The sequence below is a fragment of the Phaenicophaeus curvirostris genome, chromosome 3, assembly GCF_032191515.1.
Source record: "Phaenicophaeus curvirostris isolate KB17595 chromosome 3, BPBGC_Pcur_1.0, whole genome shotgun sequence".
Taxonomy (NCBI): domain Eukaryota; kingdom Metazoa; phylum Chordata; class Aves; order Cuculiformes; family Cuculidae; genus Phaenicophaeus; species Phaenicophaeus curvirostris.
The window spans coordinates 29306900-29326439 of NC_091394.1; the positions used below are offsets into that span (position 1 = coordinate 29306900).

At 41.4% G+C, this 19540-nt stretch overlaps 1 protein-coding gene across 1 annotated transcript in view; it reads left to right on the forward strand.

The window, feature by feature from the left end:
- The window catches only part of CDH20 (cadherin 20), a 33995-nt gene extending 14751 nt beyond the window's left edge, over positions 1 to 19244 (forward strand). The window contains exons 6-11 of the mRNA XM_069853525.1: positions 2106 to 2359; positions 5835 to 5971; positions 8489 to 8610; positions 10463 to 10580; positions 16873 to 17124; positions 18551 to 19244. Coding sequence (XP_069709626.1) covers positions 2106 to 2359; positions 5835 to 5971; positions 8489 to 8610; positions 10463 to 10580; positions 16873 to 17124; positions 18551 to 19050 — 1383 coding nt within the window. The 3' untranslated portion in view covers positions 19051 to 19244. The remainder of the gene's footprint in view (positions 1 to 2105; positions 2360 to 5834; positions 5972 to 8488; positions 8611 to 10462; positions 10581 to 16872; positions 17125 to 18550) is intronic.
- Positions 19245 to 19540: the final 296 nt, after the last annotated feature.

Genomic DNA, 19540 nt, shown 5'->3' on the forward strand with positions numbered 1-19540 from the left:
GGCTTTGGCCTGTGTGAGGATGAGGAGTGAAAGCCACAGCTGACTATAAAGGAGTTCAAGGCAAACGGAGCGGGTCTGAACCCAGGAGCATCAAAAGCGTGATGACCTAGAACGCTCGCCTGATTATTCTCATTTTTCTAACTTGATCATTTTAGGTGATTATGTCTTTTTATAATGTACTTGAGTTTTATAGCTATGAAGTGTTCCTGTGATTTAACTGCTCTTTTTATAACTTAGCTTTTTAGTGTGCATGCAATGTTTCTCTTGTAGTTTTCTTCACATGAGAAACCATGAAACATAATGGCCTCTTCCTTTGTATATGTTTAGGTGACTTTGCATTGCACATTCCTTGCCAGATGGACAATAAATGTTGCTTTGTCATGTGATTATATGTTATTGCTATTTTTAAGTGCATAAGTATGCAACTGATAGACTATAATGATTCTGCAGTAGTGGATAATATCTTTGCAGATCTAGATAAATCCTTGCTCATGAGTGTTGTGCCTGTAGTAGTCACTGACTTACCAGGTGGAACTAAAGGCAGCAGGAGCAAGTTTTACATAATCTGTTTGTACCTGCTGCCACAGGTTCTGCAGTTCATGCTGTACCTTCTGTAACACTGGACTCTCATCTCCCCCAGCACAAGAAAACCAGTTCCCACTCCAGTATTTATTCCTCACTCCCATGTAGTAAATGCTGAATAAGTGTTAGTTTTACAGTTTCAAGAACTCCAGTCTTTCATCAGGCATTCCTGTGCAGGACCTTTGTACTTGTAATTTTACTGTGAAAGGGTGAACTTTTGTATTTCACTGCAATGTTTCCAGCTCTGAAGAAAGAAACTGTTGTGGCTGTAGACAAGTACTAAAGCCTCCACTGAACTGAGGGCCTTTTTGAGGCCCATAGCATGTACTCCTGCCATGTCTAAGCATGTGAAACTTCTGGTGATGTTGGTTAAACTAATACACATCTCATGGCTGCAGAATTGGCTGGCTGCACTATTGAGCAAGGCAGAAAAGTGATGGGTTATGTCTGGCCAAGGAAGATGTCATTGCTACAGTAATGATCTTCACGTATTTGACCAGTTGCTTCGGCATCTCCTTCCTTCTCTTATTTTCCTGCCTATCTCCTTGCCCCAGTCTTGTGGTAGGTCTTCAAGAATAGTTTAATAGGAAATGTAAAGGTGTTGGATGTGAACAGGAAAAGGGAAAAAGAAAAGGAAAAGGAAAGGGAAAAAAAGGAAAAGTCATTCCCGTTCTTTGTTTCAAATAATGCTTGAATATTTAATACGAAGTGGAAGGGCTCCCACAGGAATAGACTGGGGTACCTCATAGTGCTTTGAAATTAAACAATTCCATAGGCAGGGAAGAGATTCATATCCTTGCATGCAGCACACTTGTGTTTAGTACAGTTGCTGAGAACTGAAAAAACCCACTCATGGAAAGGATGAGTTATTAATACAATCTGGAGCAAGATTCTGCAAAGGAAGCTGACCATATCCCCTGCTCCCAATGGAGCCCTTTAGTAGCTTGGCAGACAGGGTGCTCTGGACACAAGACTCACCAGGAGAAAAGAGAGTTCTAACTGGGACCTCCACCTCATATGTCAGCATCCTTGACCCTACTGCCAGGACCCATTTTTAAGGAACTGACTCCTTGTATCTTTATCTTATTTTCAGGTGTTCCCATACTGTCCATTTCTACATTTTTTTTTCCCCAGAGTGGAATGAAACATACTGTGTGAATCTCAACACAATTGTGCTGTGGCACTTCTATTTTCATTTCAGCAAGAAGGATAAAAGAATATGTATTCTGAAGTGACCTGCAAATATTTCTCCTGGCTTTTTCAGTTCTACTGTCAAATAAAATAATTTAAAAAAAAGATGTAGACAGTGCCATTCCTAATATTGCTGTCAGTCAATGTGTTGTCTCCATCTGCAAATATTTATCTTTGTTACTTTTATGATTAAAAATTACAGTAAAGATTTCTTTTAAACAAAAAGCATCAGTTTATATTGGAAGACATCTTTTGCTTCTGCAAATTAAAATCCTATAGCCTAAATAATATGGCTGAGTGTGCCTGATGCTAGCTATATCTTTTCTTTTCAGCCTTTAAGTTTTGAGAGCAAGAAAAGCTACACCTTGAAAGTAGAGGGTGCCAACCCGCACCTGGAAATGCGATTCCTGAACCTGGGTCCCTTCCGTGACACCACCACTGTACACATCAGCGTGGAGGATGTGGATGAACCTCCTGTGTTTGACCCCAACTTCTACTTTGTAGAAGTGCCTGAGGACGTGGAGATTGGGACCACCATACAGATCATTTCTGCCAAGGACCCGGATGTGACCAACAACTCCATCAGGTCTGTCATCTCTTTGCATACTTCCCCAGGAGCACTCCCTGGTACTTCTATTTGATGGAACAGTGATGAGACTGAGACAGGAGGAACTCTCTTTTTGGCACATGATAGTCATCAGTGGGTTTAGTCAAACCAGATCTCACACACTGAGGGGCTCTGTTACAACTGTCAAAGCAATACAGGAGATCCTCCTTGCCTTTTCTGTAGTATGGAGAACATCGGCATGTAGCATTGCAATGAGTTTCTCAGGCATATCCAGATAGCGTACCTTAAAAGCAAACCCCAGGCTCTCATGTGTTTGTTGGCACAAAATCTGGCAGCATTGCTAAGAGTCAGCTGCCATATCAATGGGGAAGGTAATCAATTTGCTTCTCCCGTCTCCTTGTTCTGTTTCAAAGCCTGCCTTTGTCAACAGCTCAAATACACAGCTACTTTTGGAGTAGATTGAATGCATACTAATAAATATTCATGAACTGCTAAATTATATAGAGTCTGGTCAAAGCTGCAGAGCTAGATATTCCCAAAAGGAGCTAAGAAATGTAAAGGTGTATTTACAGCCATGGGAGTTTCGTAGCTGCAACTCAGCAAGAAACTGAAGGAGCAGATTTGTGTGATCACAGCACTCTTCTCCACAGTGGCTGCCAAGTCAGCCCAGTTTATCAGAGAAGACTGTTTTTCTCTGAGGACAGCCCACATACTAATTTTTTACAACCCACAAAAGCTCTGGGTGACTGCAAGTTAATAATCCCAGCAGGCTGACTTTTCTATCATCTGAGAAATGCTTTGGGTGTCAAGCTACTCTCTGCCTGACCTTGTGTCAGTCAATCTTCTGAATTGTTTGTGTCCAGGACCAATCCTGGGACATACAGGAGGGAGTAGAAATGTCAATTATGTGGAGTTTTTGAAGAAAGTTAAATCTATATTAGAAACTCTGTGAGCTTCAGCTAGGAGATCTGAGTAGACACAATACCTGTTCTTCTTAATGATGTTGCTTTCTGTCTTGCTGTTCCAATTATTTTTTCATCTTCACTACCTCAATATACCTATTTTTTCTACCTAAATGATAAGGTTATCATACTTCTTATGACATTATTTCAAATTCTTCAATAAAACTATCATACTATCTGCATCATGATTCCATAACGCAGAACTTTCTTCCGCTTGCATCCTATTTTGTTGACTACTGTCTAGTATTGTCCAAACATGGCAAAGCAAACATCTTTGTGCTAATCTGCTTAAAATATTATTAAAATAATTCTGCATGGTAGAAGTGTTCATTATTATTTTTAATAAGGTTTTTCTTAGCTTTCTTCAGAATTTTCTAGTGACTACTCTTCATGAAACAGCATTCTATATACTAGGGAATACAACACCAATGATATATTAAAAAAACAGTTGCAAATACACACAGACTCCTTTGTACCTCTGCTCCTTCCCAACCTCCTTCCTCTTTTTCTTTCCACCTTCCTCCCTCCCACTTTCCTTCCTTTCTTCCCTCCATCTCTCCTTCCTCTCCCACACCTTGTATGTACAAACATAAATGATTGGGGTAGAAGAAACAGGAAAAAAAAACCCAATCCATTTGTGATGATATCTAAAATGCAAACAATAAGAATTCATTCTCTTTGCCTCTTATGTGATCTCCTTCATCCATGCCAACTCTGTGTAGTATCAGTCTGACAATGCTTTAGGCTTGTTCTGCATCTGCTTTGCACGGGGCAAGGCAAGATAAGAAAAATAAAATCATAGATACACAGTTTGTTACACAAGATGAGATCCAACTGAAAATAAAACTGCCATCTAACCTCTCCTTTTGCTATTTTTTCAAGTATAGAAATGCCAGGGCACATTTTGGAAGGGCTCACTAACTGGGGGGAAACTCTGAAATCCTCATTTTCCCAGTGTCCTGCATCTGGACTACCACGCTGTGGAATTCTGTTGGCTGGAAAAGCACCATGGATGTTGTTAAGCAATTCAGGAAGATTAGCTAGAGAGTACAGTGGAAATGAGTGTGAAGGAGCAGGTATTATTATCAGGAGAACTTATGTGGAGAATCCAGACAACGACTCCACCTGTGCCTCTTGACATCAGTGATTAATACCGCACTACTAATCACAAGGCCATATTCAATTTCAGATAGTCATTGGCCTTAAACTGTCAGAAATTCTTTTTATAGCACTCATACAAGAATAATTATTATAGCAAAATATAGCGACACTCATACTTATTCCCTAAATAAATCAAAGGCCTCAGAAACCTCTTTATTTAAGAAGATATGGGAAGGACTGGGAAGAAAAGGGAAGCAAACCTGCCATCCCACTCTCTTTGATTTTTCTGAAAAAAGAATTTTCCAGTAACATAGCTCAGTAGTATTTTATATCCCAGTTTAATAAGTCCTTGTATAAAGATCAGGCTAGCACGCTCATTCCAGTGAATGCATTTGTGCTGAAAGGAGAAAATTCAGAAGAATGAGCCCTATTCAGCACCTGTTATGACTAATGTTTTCAATTCCCATCAACTCTGAAGAAAGAACCTACAAAAACGAGAATATGTCTGGGCTCTGTTCTAGGCTGTGGCATTTACCTAGGCACATACCTGGCTTTTGCCAAAGGATCTCTTACCATGCTGATATAGCTCACTAGGAATCTGAGTCATACAAACTGCTCTTAAGAGCAACATGATACACATGAAGTTTATTAATTATTTTATACACCCTGCGAAACTGTCCCTCTAACCAAGTATAGCAGTGACAGCTGTCAACTGGCTGCCTCCCTGACCAAGGTTTCTGGCCTGTGGGTACCACACACACACTCCCCTGCTCAAATTTGTGAGAAGCTCATTCCCAGCATTAAACTGGCACAGTATTGGCCAGGCAGGTTCTGTAGTTATGATGACTCAACCTCACAGTCTGAGCTGTTCTTCTGACTGGATGATATGGGAAAGCCACTCGCCATCCCCCCTTGCATTGACATAGCTCAGTCAGTAGGATGGTCCAGGATGCAGGTGAAGTTTCTTCCCCTAAAGGAGGAGAGAACACAAAAGCATGAGGAAGAGAATGGTCCCTCCTCAACAGCCTAGATGCCCAGAGAATGAGGTGATTTAAAGTCATTTTCATCCTGTCTGAACTGTGCCCACGGAAAGAGTGTAATTATTTTGCTTAGAGAAAAAAAAAAAATCACACTCTTCATTGATGGAAATTCTCTGTAAAGCAGATGTGACTGTGCTGAGCTGTGCCTTGCTTTGAGGCCTCTTCCTTTAAATCTTCTGCCCAAGTAGTGCTTACTGTTAAATACCGTTACCCACATGAAATCCTAGTTTTTAGATCATCTCACTCTATATGAGTCAATGGAGAACAAAGGATGTGGAAGACCACAAATCTGCTGCATATGACAGTATTCCCATTGTTGGGGTACTTTGTTGGCTATAGCACATAGTTTTCACAAGGGCTGCATAATATTTCTAATATGTACTCTTGCAGATACTCGATTGACAGGAGCAGTGATCCAGGACGGTTCTTTTATGTTGACATTACATCAGGAGCACTGATGACTGCAAGACCTCTTGACCGGGAAGACATTTCTTGGCACAACATCACTGTGCTGGCTGTGGAGCTGAGTAAGAAGAATGCAGACTGTACATAGATTAAAGAGATATAAGAGACAAAGAAGGCTGAGAGACCTGAATTCGGAAATTCACATGTTCTTATGCACTGAGTTCACCTTATGAACTGAATGATTCTTCTGACATCAACAAGCGAACACCACATTTTATTTATCTTTTATGCTCCTTTTCACAGGGTGGTGGGAGAAGTGGAGGCTGGCAATTAAATGCAGGGTGCTGCTTTTTCAATTCATTAGTATTCCAGGGATTTATTTAAAACACTTCCTGATATGTTTCTGCAAGAGCTCTACCTCTTCAGAAGGGCTAGGTAGCTAAAGCAGGCACTGCAAAGGCTGTACAGCTACCAGAGATGCCAGTCCTGCCTGGAAGGATTGAGTGGTGCAGGGGCTGGTAGGCAGCAATGATACTACACTGCTAGGTCACCAGCTGAAATCTGCTCTGGTTCAGCAGCAAGTAAATGTCATCACCATCTGCTTGCTCCATTAATAATGTGGGCCAGAGTGCTTTGGGATCTTCTAGTATGCTGAATTCACTATGCTTCTGGGTTTTACAATGAGCTAAAACTGAGCTCAGGATTCATCCATGCCCGGTATTTTCCAAGGCTATGAGAACAAGGATATGCTGATCACCGCACAGTGTCAGTATGAAAAATGTAGCTGAACTTGAAATACTTAAAGATGTGAGCCTCATAAAGAAGCTCAAGATATATAAGCAAATAAAATAAAAGGTTAACCCAGTCTTCACCTGAAATCTCTTTGGTCCCCATAGCTTTTGCTCAGATTCTCAGTGCATCTGCTGAGGGGCAGCAGCTCTTCAGAAGTTTGCTGACAATAGCTGAGCCATTCCTCACATATGAGAGAGCTTCCTGCACATCCAGGCTGTACTAGAGATGTGGCACAGTTTGAGAAGAAAAAGGGTTTGAGAAGCATGCCCAAAACTGAGTCATGCAAATTGAAGTTAGCAGAAGGAATATTTCAGAAGAGCCAGGGTGAGTCAATCTCTAGGCTGTTCTAGCATACAATGCATTCCTGTCCCCTTTTTAAGGAGTGAGAAGGGTTGGTGACATGATAGGACCTCACTCCCATCTATTGTGATGCTAGTTTTATTTTCAGCCACTGATGGCCTTTACAATTCCATGTAAACCCCCATACACAGATGAATCTCTCAAAGCTGCCCATGTAGCAACAATCGAGGATGAGAGCAGTATGGAGCCATGTCTCCCTTTGACTCATCCTCCATCAATCCTCTGTCAGTTTTGCTCAGTACATGTGCAGCACAATATTTTAATTTAGTGAATAGTTTAAAAATGTCTTACTTGTGCAATCCTCAATAAAACTTCTCATTTTAAAAGTTAGATCAATGCTACTAAGAGCACAAATGTAGGCATTCATCTGACACAATGACAGGTGTGTTAGCAAGATATGTATGGATATGTGGGAGGCTGAAGGATTAAATTATAAATTAGGGAGAAACAATATAGTTTAAGAGTATTATCTCAATAATACAATGTGACACATGTTATGGATACAGTACATTGAACTTCAAAAAAATCCAGAGTGTAAGGAAATTCTCTATTGTTTATATGAACATATCATTTCTCATTACAAAGGGAGATATATTTGGAGATAAATGCCAAAAGTTTTATGACTAAACACAAGATGAGAATACTAATTTTCAGAATTTTTTCACTTTTTCTGACCTCTTAATGATTCCTTTTTTTTTCTTCTTGGCATTTCATTTTATCATTAAATAAGGGGAAAATGGTGTTCTGAGACAAAAAAAAACAGTAAGGAAAATAATTATTCTGTGGCCACTTATTTTGGAAATGGAAGGTATGCAAAATGATGCCTGGATTTACTGGCAAAGAGAGCTAATGAACCAGTGGGACAGAAATATCACAAATCATGTCAAGCAGAATGTAAAGTTTTCACTGCAATTTTAAGCTCCAGTGAAAGCTTTTCTCTGCAATTTCATGTGTTATTACATCTTAAACCCCCTGTACAAAGTATCAAAAACTTAACACTATTTTTTAATTCAAGGAAAATAAATTCTAAGCAAAAACATAACTGAACTGCAAAATTACCACTTTCAACAAGCTCTAAATGACAAACTTATCCTTCAAAAAAGCCCCTTCCTAATTCATGCCATCAGCACCAAGGCTCAGCAAAAAGTGTTGCCCTATCAAAGGGAAGAAAAAAAAAACAAACCTACAGGTCATTGTCTAAAACTTTTGTTATCTAAGTAGTCCCATTGGACTGAACCAGGTTGAAGTCTTTCAAGGAATTTGTTTTAAAAAGATGCCATTAGGCAGAAAACCAGGGTAGACAGAACAGCATTTGCAACCTCACTCTGAGTCACACAAATCAAAAGTGACCACAGTTCCCAGTGGGAAAATGTCATGTAATGTGAGTCAGTAGTGAAAAAGCTGCTTTACCTCTTGAGCAGAATGAGGAACAGCCCCTTCCACATCACATATATTTCCTTTATTTATGTTGTGTCTCCTCCTTCCAGACAACCCTTCGCAGGTGGGCAGCGTCTCAGTGACAGTGAAAGTCCTGGATGTGAATGACAACGCACCGGAGTTTGCAAGGTTTTATGAAGCTTTTGTTTGTGAAAATGCCAAAGCAGGGCAGGTGAGAAACGCGAGTAAACCCCAGGGTCAGGGGAGGTGGCTGGAAAGATTGAGCGTAGCAAAGAGGGCTCAGCTAACCACATGTTACATTTGAACTCTTGTCAACAACTTTCTGCTGCTTTCCAAAGGCAAGCACATGGGACCAGGTTTGACATTGCATATAGCACCTCTTTTTTGTCCCACAGTAATTTCCAGACTCGCTGTGCAATATAATTCGCAGCTGAAATAAATCTTCCCCTGGGCAGGTGTCAGCAAGCTAGTACCCAGCGTGTCCTATAGCAGCAACCAAGAAAGCAGAAGTGTTAGAAGTGCCACGGAGTCAGTCTGGCCTGTGTGTGTGGCAGACAAGGCTTACTTTTAAAAGACCCTGTCTATAAGGTTCTTAAGTAACCCTGGATTTATGGGAGCTGGACATGGTTGCTGCATCAGCTTCAAAGGGGTGACAAACTGAATCTGTTCTGTTGTGAAGTTGAAATTACAGAGGGTTGTAGATAACACAAAACTTCCAGCTCTGCACACTGTAAAAATCAGCACCTCCAAGCAAGCAGTGATGCCTCTTTGCTTGTATCCTCTCCAAAACACCATCAAAGCCCTTGAACAAGATCTGCCAGTGTCACAGGTGGACATGAGCTCTCCCTTGCTGGAGCTGGTGTGAGTTCTGTTGCAGATTCATTGTGGGGAAGTGAGCTGGTGCTTTGCCTCCCGGGCCCTGTGACAGGGACTTACATCACCTAATGCAGAGTTGACTAGCATTGCTTAAATGCACAGATGCACTACTCATGATTTGTGAAGGGAAAAATATGCTAGCCATACAACTAGGTGTTCTCTGAAGCTTCTTCCAGCTTGCTGTGAAGCAAAATGAAATAGCTATTCACTGCTGGGACAACTGTCCTCACGATTATCACATACCAGATAATTTCATCCCATTAATTTATAGAGGTCCTTAACAATATAGAGAATAGAAATAATGTCCTAGACTTTTTCCTGGTTTTGAAGGGTAAGTGTCCAAAATAATAAGCTTTCCAAGAAATGCACACTAATGTTGGCTGCTTCTTTCAGTGGAGAAAGTCAAATTCTGTTGCCACATTTTGAAAAATTATTAAATCAGTTTTAATGTGCTGAATATGACTTTATGGGCCTGTTTTTGAATCCAAAAATAACTTCTGAATGCAAAAACCCAGGTGAAGATTTATTCCTTGTCTAAAAAGGTGTCAGAATGTTTATTCAGATAGAGCTATAGCTCACTGTGCTTCAAGCCATTGGACCTATTTTACTAAGCCTCAATGACAAATTTCTTTCAGGATTTACCATTGTCTTAGTTGCTTTCCATCGTTTTATTTATTGCATATGCAGAATGTCACCACAGTTGTCTTTTCTTTCTTTCTTTTCCACTGTCATCTTGGGAAGAGTTTAATTGATTTAAAATTAAAAGAGCAACAAAATAATCAATCTCAAATACTTTTCTACCCACAAAATTAAGCTGAAAATAAGTATGGGCTTTCTTGCAACCTCTCTAATGTACAATGCATCTTCTGAACACCCTGTCCATCAAAAGAAAGAAGAAACATGCAACAGAGGATAGGGATACGTGGGAGAAAAGTGTCTGTTATTTGAACCAAACTGACTATCTCCTCCTTTGTTTAAAAGTAATTTGCATGATCACAGCGAAATAAATGGAGCCTGTGACATTTTGAATCTCTTCTTGATTAATCTACTGTACCTCCGAAAGACAGTTTTATTCAAATGCTCTGGTTGCTTATACTTGTATACACACATATATGTGTGCTATTTGATTGTTTATTTATTTATATTTTGCTTCTCACCTGTTTCTTCTTTGTTCTTGTGTTCTATAGCTGATCCAGACAGTAAGTGCCATCGACAGGGATGACCCACAGGAGGGTCAGCACTTCTACTACAGCCTGGCTCCAGAGGCAGCCAACAACCCCAACTTTACTCTAAGGGACAATCAAGGTAATCAGAGTGGACACAGACAGTTAGCTACTGTAATTTCTAATGCCTGAGTTGGACTTGAGAGGCTGTGACTTGCAGTGTATGATAAGACTGCCACTTCAACTAATACCAAGTGACACCTGCTCCTTAAAGGCAGTGATAAAATGACATATTATTTAATACACTTGAAGGTTATATGATACTTTCTTCTCTAGAAATATTCTCTAGCAATAGGCTTCTTTTTCTACTTCGAGGAAATGTGCCAGTGTTTTGTGCGAATAAAAGTCTTGTGGTCAGGCTGCAGGCATCTCAGATTACCAGAGTGGAAATTGTATCCATTCAAAAAGAGGTGCTTAAAGGGAGGATCACAACTGGAACTAAGAGACAAATCTAAAGGGAATTACACTGCTCTTTTTTTTTTTTTTGTACTCTTCATGTTTTCTCCCAGGCACAGAATGGGAAGTTTCTTGTACTGTTCCAGGCTTTTCCCTCAAGTGCTTTTATTTTTCCCCTTTGCACATCCTCGTTTCCCTAGGAAAGGGAAGGAGGGCTGAGATGCAGAGCCTTAGGGAGGTAACTTGGCATACAGCTAAAAGTCTGTGTAAGATGCGTTAAGTAGAAACTGAAACATCAGTGGGAAAACTCATGACAAAGCACTGGCATTTGAATGTTCTAACCTGCAGAATTTGCCTCTTGTGTCAAAACTTTGGTGGTTTTGGAGCTAGCAGGAAAGCCCTACTGTGTCAGGCCTTTGCATGCCCACTAACGATGGAGGATCTCCATGAGCAGAAATCAGTGCCAAGGTTAGGTCCACACTAGCTTTCATCTGGAAAGAGGGACAACCTTGACTGACCTGGTGCAGAGCTCTGAATTTCATTATGAAAGGGCTGGATTTCAGTAGGAGTTTAGCATGTCAAGTACCATTAATCAGTGGCAAGCAAATAAATGGGGAGAATGGCACCTGCAGCATCCGTGGCTAGTCTCCAAGGTGCCTGCCCCTGTCTCCAAGGTGCCTGCCCCTGCTTCCACACACACCTATTTGTCACACTTATTTCCATAAGCTCCTATCTGTGCCTCTGCAGGGGTATGAAAAAGCAGCATAGAAGTTAATAAAGAAGCCACTGCCTTCACTAACCAAACATGTCTTAAAATATGCTGCTTGCAGAGTTGGGAGCCCACAGCATGCTATTGCTTTTTCATCCCAAAAGCATTTTTCCTACAATGTCCCTGAAGCCTACACACACAATTTCTTGCATTTTTAATCTCTCTTTCATTGTCTCCCTCTTTTTTTGTTCTTTAATATATATTGCCAAAATAAATGAACAAATAAAACACAACTGTTGCTAAAACATTTGGCAAACTAGCCCATTTCATCCTCAGGGCATTGTTCTAAAAAAAAAGAGACTCACAAAATTCCCAGCATCAGATGCACTTTTTCTGTCTGAGGCCAGACTTGCAATAATTTATAGTGACAGCAGTGACTGAATGGCTATGCATCTCGCTCTCAGTAAACTACCAGTTTTCCAGAGATATATATCACAGGAAGCTTAGGGTTACAGATTGGAAATAAAAATTATAAGTATCAAACCACTGACTATTCGAAATATACACATTAAGGATTAATTTACTGCCTCAGCAATTTGAAGTGCAATAGTCGTTTGAGTAACAATGCTTTGTATTTATATTCTCTTTTAGGGACCACTAAGGACTACCTAAGTCATATGACTTAGTCACAGGGAGGGTAGCTGTACTGTATGTTACAGGACACCAAGACCTGAAGCAGAATCCACCTTGCTTGTCACAGCCTGTAGACATAAACATGAAACAGCAAAGCTTCCCAGGCTGTGGGAAGGCACTATTAAGATTAGCAATTGTGCTGATTACTTGGTGGTCCAGCATAACAGTAAGAGAAACTGCAAGATACGCAGCCTTCCTGGCAACAATTAAAACCTTGATTTATACTGAGCAACAGATAGATCACGGTTTGCATTCTGATGAGCTGTTTTACATATTTCTTTGGCCCTTGTTACTTTAGTCTCTGAGAACTTCTTCAGTCTGTTCATTCTCCACATATCTCTGGCAGACAGAGATATCCCATTGTTCTCCGCTTTAAAGACGGGGATCCAGGGCAAGGAGAAATTAAGCTACTTAGGCTCCTGGTTCCCTTTCAGTTCAGTAAAATCTGTGGGAGATAAACATGTAAGTATCTTCAAAGATATGAGCCTAAAGGACTTCCCAAGGCCATATATGATATGTATGATGAAGCAGGGAACTGAGCTGGGGTCCTCTGTCTCTTCAGTTACTGATGTAGGGCATTGGCAAGACATCTTCTCTCACTTCTAAATCCAGGTGAGTTTATGCTGGGGAAAAAATGACAAAAGAGGCTTACTTTAAGAATGAGATGAATATTGAATTAAGCTTACTGCATTTCCAGGTCAAACTCTGAGCTGACCTTCTGTAGTGTTAGGGTATCAGGAACTGATGAAGAGAGTAGCTGTGTTAACGGGTGCAGGCATTAGTGTCATGCCACCACCAAGCCTATCATTGCAAGTTTCTGACAATCCTCACCATTGCATTTAAATACATCCTAGGAAAATTTTAGCTATTTCTTCCTTCCCTAAAACTGTGGTCTAGCTTACACTTTGGCAGAGCACAACAGCAGTAAGCTGAAAATCCCAAAGAAAAAATGGAACTCCTTAAGCTGGTGGTATCTGTAATGCCTGCTTCTTTATGCTTTTTCTCCTACTCCTAGTGAAAAAATTCTTTATATTTCTAACTATTCTAATTATCACAATTAGTTTTTAAACACTAACAGAAATTCTGGACTAATCATCTCCAGTTCTTGTATAGATGCATGCAGAAAGAAATCAAACCCTTCTTGTGAGAAGGTTAATTGGTTAATTCTCCTGACCAGTCCAGGGAGGTACATGACTTCCAGTGAGGCAGAAAACTGGAGGAAGGAGATGCTCAATGGCTTGCTCTGGCCACCACATAGAGACACTTCTGTGCATGCCCACAGCAAGTACAGTTTTCACCTCCTGCTGATCACACAGATGCAGGATGTGCCTTGCTGGAATCTTCAGTATCTCTCAGCAGCACTGTAGCTGAGCACTTCCATCCAGATCACTAAGAGCCAAAGATGCTGTGTTGGAAGCTGTGATGCAAAAATATTGTGCATTCCTATCATGCTTGCCTTTTTTTTTAATGTAACGGAGTTTTCATGTCCTCACAAGCCCTCTTCTCTTGATGGCTGGGGCTTAGCAGATATCAAATTTGGAAGAAAATTGTGTATTCTGGTTTCTGCCATGCTGCATCACATTCCATAATGTCCTTCGCACTGCAGTAACACATCAAATCACATTGGCTTTTGATGAGTCACACAGCAAGCTTTGGCATCAACATATTGCAGTTGCAGAGTAACAGGTAGAGCAATACTTCAAGGACAATTTGGATGCCTGCCTAGTACAAATCAAAAAAAGGGCTGAAATGTAATGCTGGGAGTCACCAAGAGAATTCTATCATGAAGAACATTTAAGACTCGGGTGTTACAGTCAGCACATCACAGAAAAAAAAAGTATATATATTTTTTTTCTTTTTGAATGTTTGATTATAGAACTTTGGGTTTGACCTGAAGAAAAGAATTATGATTAAAAAAAACTTGAGATCTTTCATCAGCTGATTTTGCATAGCTTCAGTAACGTTCAGTGCCAGTGACTCCTTTTACAGGCAAAGTATGACCAGCTTAGAATAATGAAGTCTTTTTCCCTCACTAAGAGTGATTTTACATAAAATGAAGGTTTGCTGTCACCTGAAGAGGATTTGTGACTTCTGTTGTAAGTCAATTTAAAGACAGTGAGTCTTTCATCCGGGGAAGTGTAATGCAATCAAAGTACTACACTGTTCAGATGACTTCCATATTTCCATTGACACTGCATAAATGTATGCACTTTGCCATCTTCTGCTGCTTTTTCTCATGCTAAAAAAGGCCCAGTGACAAAAAAGATTAATTAATTAAGCTATTAATACTACATCAATAGCTGGGGAGCACATACTAGAGGGCAGATAAACAGCCAGATGGGGAGAAAGCACTTGTGTGTGCCCCAGGAGAGAGGAGGGGGAGGTTTACAGGGGACAAGGGCTCCTGACTACAGCACGCCCGTTGCCCAGGAGCCATGGGAGCTGCAGAGTGCTGCTCTCTGCTGGGTTTTGGGACACATTCCTGAAAATTACCCAAGTCTGCTGCATATACTCAGGGCTACATGACATATCAAAGGGTAGTGAAATCAGTAACCAGTTTTAAGCAACTCTGGGGATTTCATATTGCACATAGTGTGTTTTCCTCAAAGCTCCCACTCTCGGGATCACAGGATTTAAGAAAACACTACAATTGCACTGTATATGCACATACAGATATATATGCTCACTTCAGAATTTTACACTTTCAGAGTAAAAGCCTGAAAGGTCATTAATGTACAAGAAACAGAAGACCCTGAGATTTCTTTTAAAAACATGTCACAAATTCAAACTAATCTCATGAACTGTGGATCCCAGCATCTCAATACTTACATAAGCCAGTACTGTCTGATGTCGTAAGACTTGCAGCACAAAGAATGGAACTTGGAGCATAATTTAAGTCTAGCAGGCAAGTCTAGTGAGTCTAGCTTGAGTTTACATATATTTCATAGATGGCTGTATGTAACATTCCTGATTTCACTCCTAAAAGTCATCAAACCATTTCTGATATTCAGATTGCAAATAATAGGGCTGATTTACCTGCATGCAAGCTGAGTCTTTGCACTAAGGAAAATCATCCAAGATTTAAATTTTAGCAGGGAATTGACAGAGAAATAATAAGGAAATGGAGCCATCCCTTGTTGATATTTAGGATTTTTTCAGTCTACTTTTGATCCAAAGGCTTCTTGACATTTCCAGGTAGCAGCACTCCATTGTGCCAATCCACCTGGAAACAGCTGATTGGCATCCTGCATTTCCAAGCGTAGCGAATGTACATTGGTAACAACCTGGAGATGCAGCTGGCCAGACTGTGACCTCTTTTGAACCACAGGAACAGGAAAACTCAGCTCCCAAAAATGCCACAGCTTCTCTGCATGGGGTCAGGGCTTGCAGGTCTGCCAAAAAGAAAAATTAATTGTGTTTCTCATTTATTTTTGCTGGCCTAAGATTTACGGATATGTTTGTAAGAAGGGCTAATTTTTCTCTGGGTTCCTTTAGAGTCCTTGATGGCTCAGATCACATTGGAGACATTCAGCCTTGCACTTCCTGAAAGTCTCTGAGGCCAAAAAGCTTGAAAGTTAGCACTGACAAAATCATCACTGATTTCCAAAGGTTTTGCCTTGGCATTCCTGAGATGAGAATTGAGAAGAACAAATTCCTGAATCCAATCTCTTTCTGACAAATAATCTTGGTGCAGAGTCCGAGGATTCTGAGGGAGGGGGGTAAACTGGAATTCAGATGTGACTGGGAAGTTCTGACATTTTAGAAAATATGCTGAATATGGAGAAAAAAAGCCCCAAAGGTAGGAATTTCCCTTGAAATGACCAACAGCAACTGACTGTTAGGTCACTCTCTTATGATTTTGTTTCAGCAGCATCATTTTGATTTAACTTCTTATAAAAAACAGGCAGTCACACTAGATGAGCAGAATGGTCAAATCAAAGCAGAATAACTCTGACAACGTGACATGAAGCATTCAGAGTTTTTCCAATGGCAAAAGTGCCATTGAAATTGCATGTATTTAACTGAAAAATGTTTGGTTGCAAATTCTCAACTTGCTGCTGCTTTAGGATTGCAAGCTGTTTTTTTCCTTTGTCTTCTTGTTGCCTCAAGCAGATCACCACACCATGTATCAAAAAACATAAAGAGAACATAAACGTGTCCACAAGACTTATACATAAAACATCTCCAAAGTCATGGCATCACTTTAAAGTGAGGTCTAGAAAAGCTGCTGAGCATGAACACAGACAAGTTGCCTTCAACTGTTCATTTCTGTCTTGCCTTCTGAAAGCTCTCTTAGCTAAATCTGAAGACTGTGATTTTGCTCTAAGCATTTTGTGTCATAAAGGGTAAAGGGAACTCCTAAGGTGTGTATGCCTTGCACGTTTGGATCTACGGCCTGAGAAGATACTACAAAAGGGGAGGCAGAGGCAAAATGCTGATTGGTGACAAGGTGATCAAAAACAAAGAAAAAAAGAGAGAAGACAGTGGATGTGGGTCTAGGGCTAATTTTTTTAAGCTTCCTTCTCTGCTTAATGTAGTTACTCTGCATATAAGCTATTCTCTCCATTTATTTTAGACAATACGGCATGGATTTTGACAAGGCGCTCTGGCTTCAGACAACATGAGCAGAACACGTTTTACCTCCCCATTCTGATCAGTGACAATGGTCGCCCCGTGCTGAGCAGTACGGGCACGCTGACTGTGCACGTGTGCAGCTGTGATGAAGACGGCATGGTGATGTCCTGCAACGCGGAGGCCTATGTCCTCCCTGTCAGCCTGAGCAGAGGGGCACTCATTGCAATCCTCGCCTGCATCTTTGTCCTGCTAGGTAAACCCTTGGCTTTTTCTTTGGAGGGGACAAACTCTGGTTCGGGCCAGGGGGTTGCTGATTCACTGAAGGTGAAGGACACAAACACACACGTGCACATATATGTGTATGTGCATACTGTGTGTAGACACACTAATACTTCAAGGGCCAAATAAAGGACCAGACGTTGTAGTCAGCTGCATATGGCTTCAGACTCTGGGGTGTAGAAAGGTGGAAAACTACAGTCTGCAAATATTTCTGCCAAGTGCCCAAAGTGCGAGGGTGTCTGGTATGGCCCTGCTTTCCTGGAAGAGGTATGCCAGGAGGCTGTGGCTGGGGACAGGTTACTTTCTTATCCTCAGCACTTTCTGATCATATGCTCCCACAAGAAACAGGAGTGGTAAGCTTATTTCCATCTATCGGTTTCTGGCAGGAGATATTACTACCTCCACCTTTTTTTATTGAGACACTACATTTAAATGATGCCTGTGCTGCTATAAAGGGCCTGAGCAACTTGCATGTGTTCTGTCTCCACAAATAAGTCTCATCCTTTCCTTGCCCACAACTATGTGCCCTGTGAGCTGTTGGTATCAAAAGAATTTCAGTTCCCTCATTCAAGTCATGACATACTGGTTCAAAACACAAGTTCTCTGAAATTTCAGAGGGCCCAGTTTGAGGAGCATCTCACTGGAAAAAAATCCAGTGCCTCAGTTCTAGCTATTCAAAGGAGCCTAGATACCTCAGTTCAACATTTCAAAACCTTTGCTGACTTCTAACCCTAGGAAAACAATTAGCAAATGATGACACATTTTCAATAGTAAAAGGCTCTGGTGCCTGTATGACCATTTCTCCCCATGCTGAGAAGTATCTGCACCCCATTAACACAGAGAAACTGACAGTAGGTCTACCCAGCACAAGGCAGATAAAAAATGCTCTGGAGCAGACTAAAGGACTGGCTCTGCATTGTGCTGTGTAGGCAGACATATCACCGTGGTTCCTCAGCATCAACTGTCTATGTCATGTACAGTGCCCAGCCCAAGAGGCATCCCCAAAGCAGACTGCAAAACTCAGCTGCAGAGCAGGAAAAATTATCTCTATGGAGCTGTGTGCTGCTGCAGGTAAACTGTTACCAATACCTGACCTGACTAGCTTAAAAGTAGCTCAAGCGTCACTACAGTGCATTGTAAACACTAGTTATACATGTCCTAAGTGTCACCAAGAGTTAAGAACTAAGTTGAGAAAAGGAACAGATTAGCAGGTCCTCAAGCTACTAGTTTTTACTAGGGGGAGAGGGATTTCCATAACCCTTCACCCGCAAACACCAAAGCTCTTTTAATCCAAGGTGCTAGCTGGGGTCAGCAAGGGGAAAATAGGGTAGCAGAGAGTCTGAAGCCCTTGCAAGGTCTGCCCCTTGCTGATGGCCCCATGTCTTGATTGCCTTCCACAGTACTGGTGCTCCTTATCCTCTCCATGCGGCGCCAGCGGAAGCAGCCGTACATCATTGATGAGGAGGAAAACATCCACGAGAACATCGTCAGATATGATGATGAAGGCGGTGGGGAGGAGGACACAGAGGCCTTTGATATTGCTGCCATGTGGAACCCGCGGGAGGCCCAGCTGGTGGTCAAAAATCGGCAGGACATGCTCCCTGAAATAGAGAGCCTCTCCCGATACGTGCCTCAGGCATGCGTCATGGACAACAATGTCCACAACTACGTGCTTGCCAAACTGTATGAAGCTGACATGGACCTGTGGGCACCTCCCTTCGACTCCCTCCAGACATACATGTTTGAAGGGAACGGCTCCGTGGCGGAGTCCCTCAGCTCCCTACAGTCGGTGACGACAGACTCAGACCAGAGCTACGACTACCTGACGGACTGGGGGCCACGCTTCAGAAAGCTGGCCGAGATGTACGGTGCCACAGACAACACTGGGGCTCTGTGGTAACAGACGAGGAACAGCAGAGGGGTTTCCATGCAAAACAGTGTCCGGTTAGGTCCATTCTCATCAGATGCTTCCATGGACATGGGTGAGGCCTCCTGAAAAATAGCAATACGGTGCTTGGATGAGAATGGGAAGAATGATGTGAATGAAAGTCTCTCTGGATCAGCTTTACTCAGTTAAATTAAGTCACATTTTTGAAACAGTGAGAAGCAGAAGGAAGGAAGACTTTTCCTTTTTTTTTTTACAGCAAAATTGGAAAGTTTGCACCTGGAATATAGTGACATTACTCTCTTTCTCTCTCTCCCTTTCTCTCTCCCTTGTATATGGCAGCTTACTGAGCTCTATATGTCTGGATTCCAAGATCTGTAAACTCCAACTGTAACCTCCAACTCACTGAGAAAATGCCAGCACAGAAAAGTTGTTCTTCACTGGTTAGAAAGGAAGAAAATTGTTTGCTAACAAGAGGGGAAAAAAATCCCACAAAGCAGAAAAT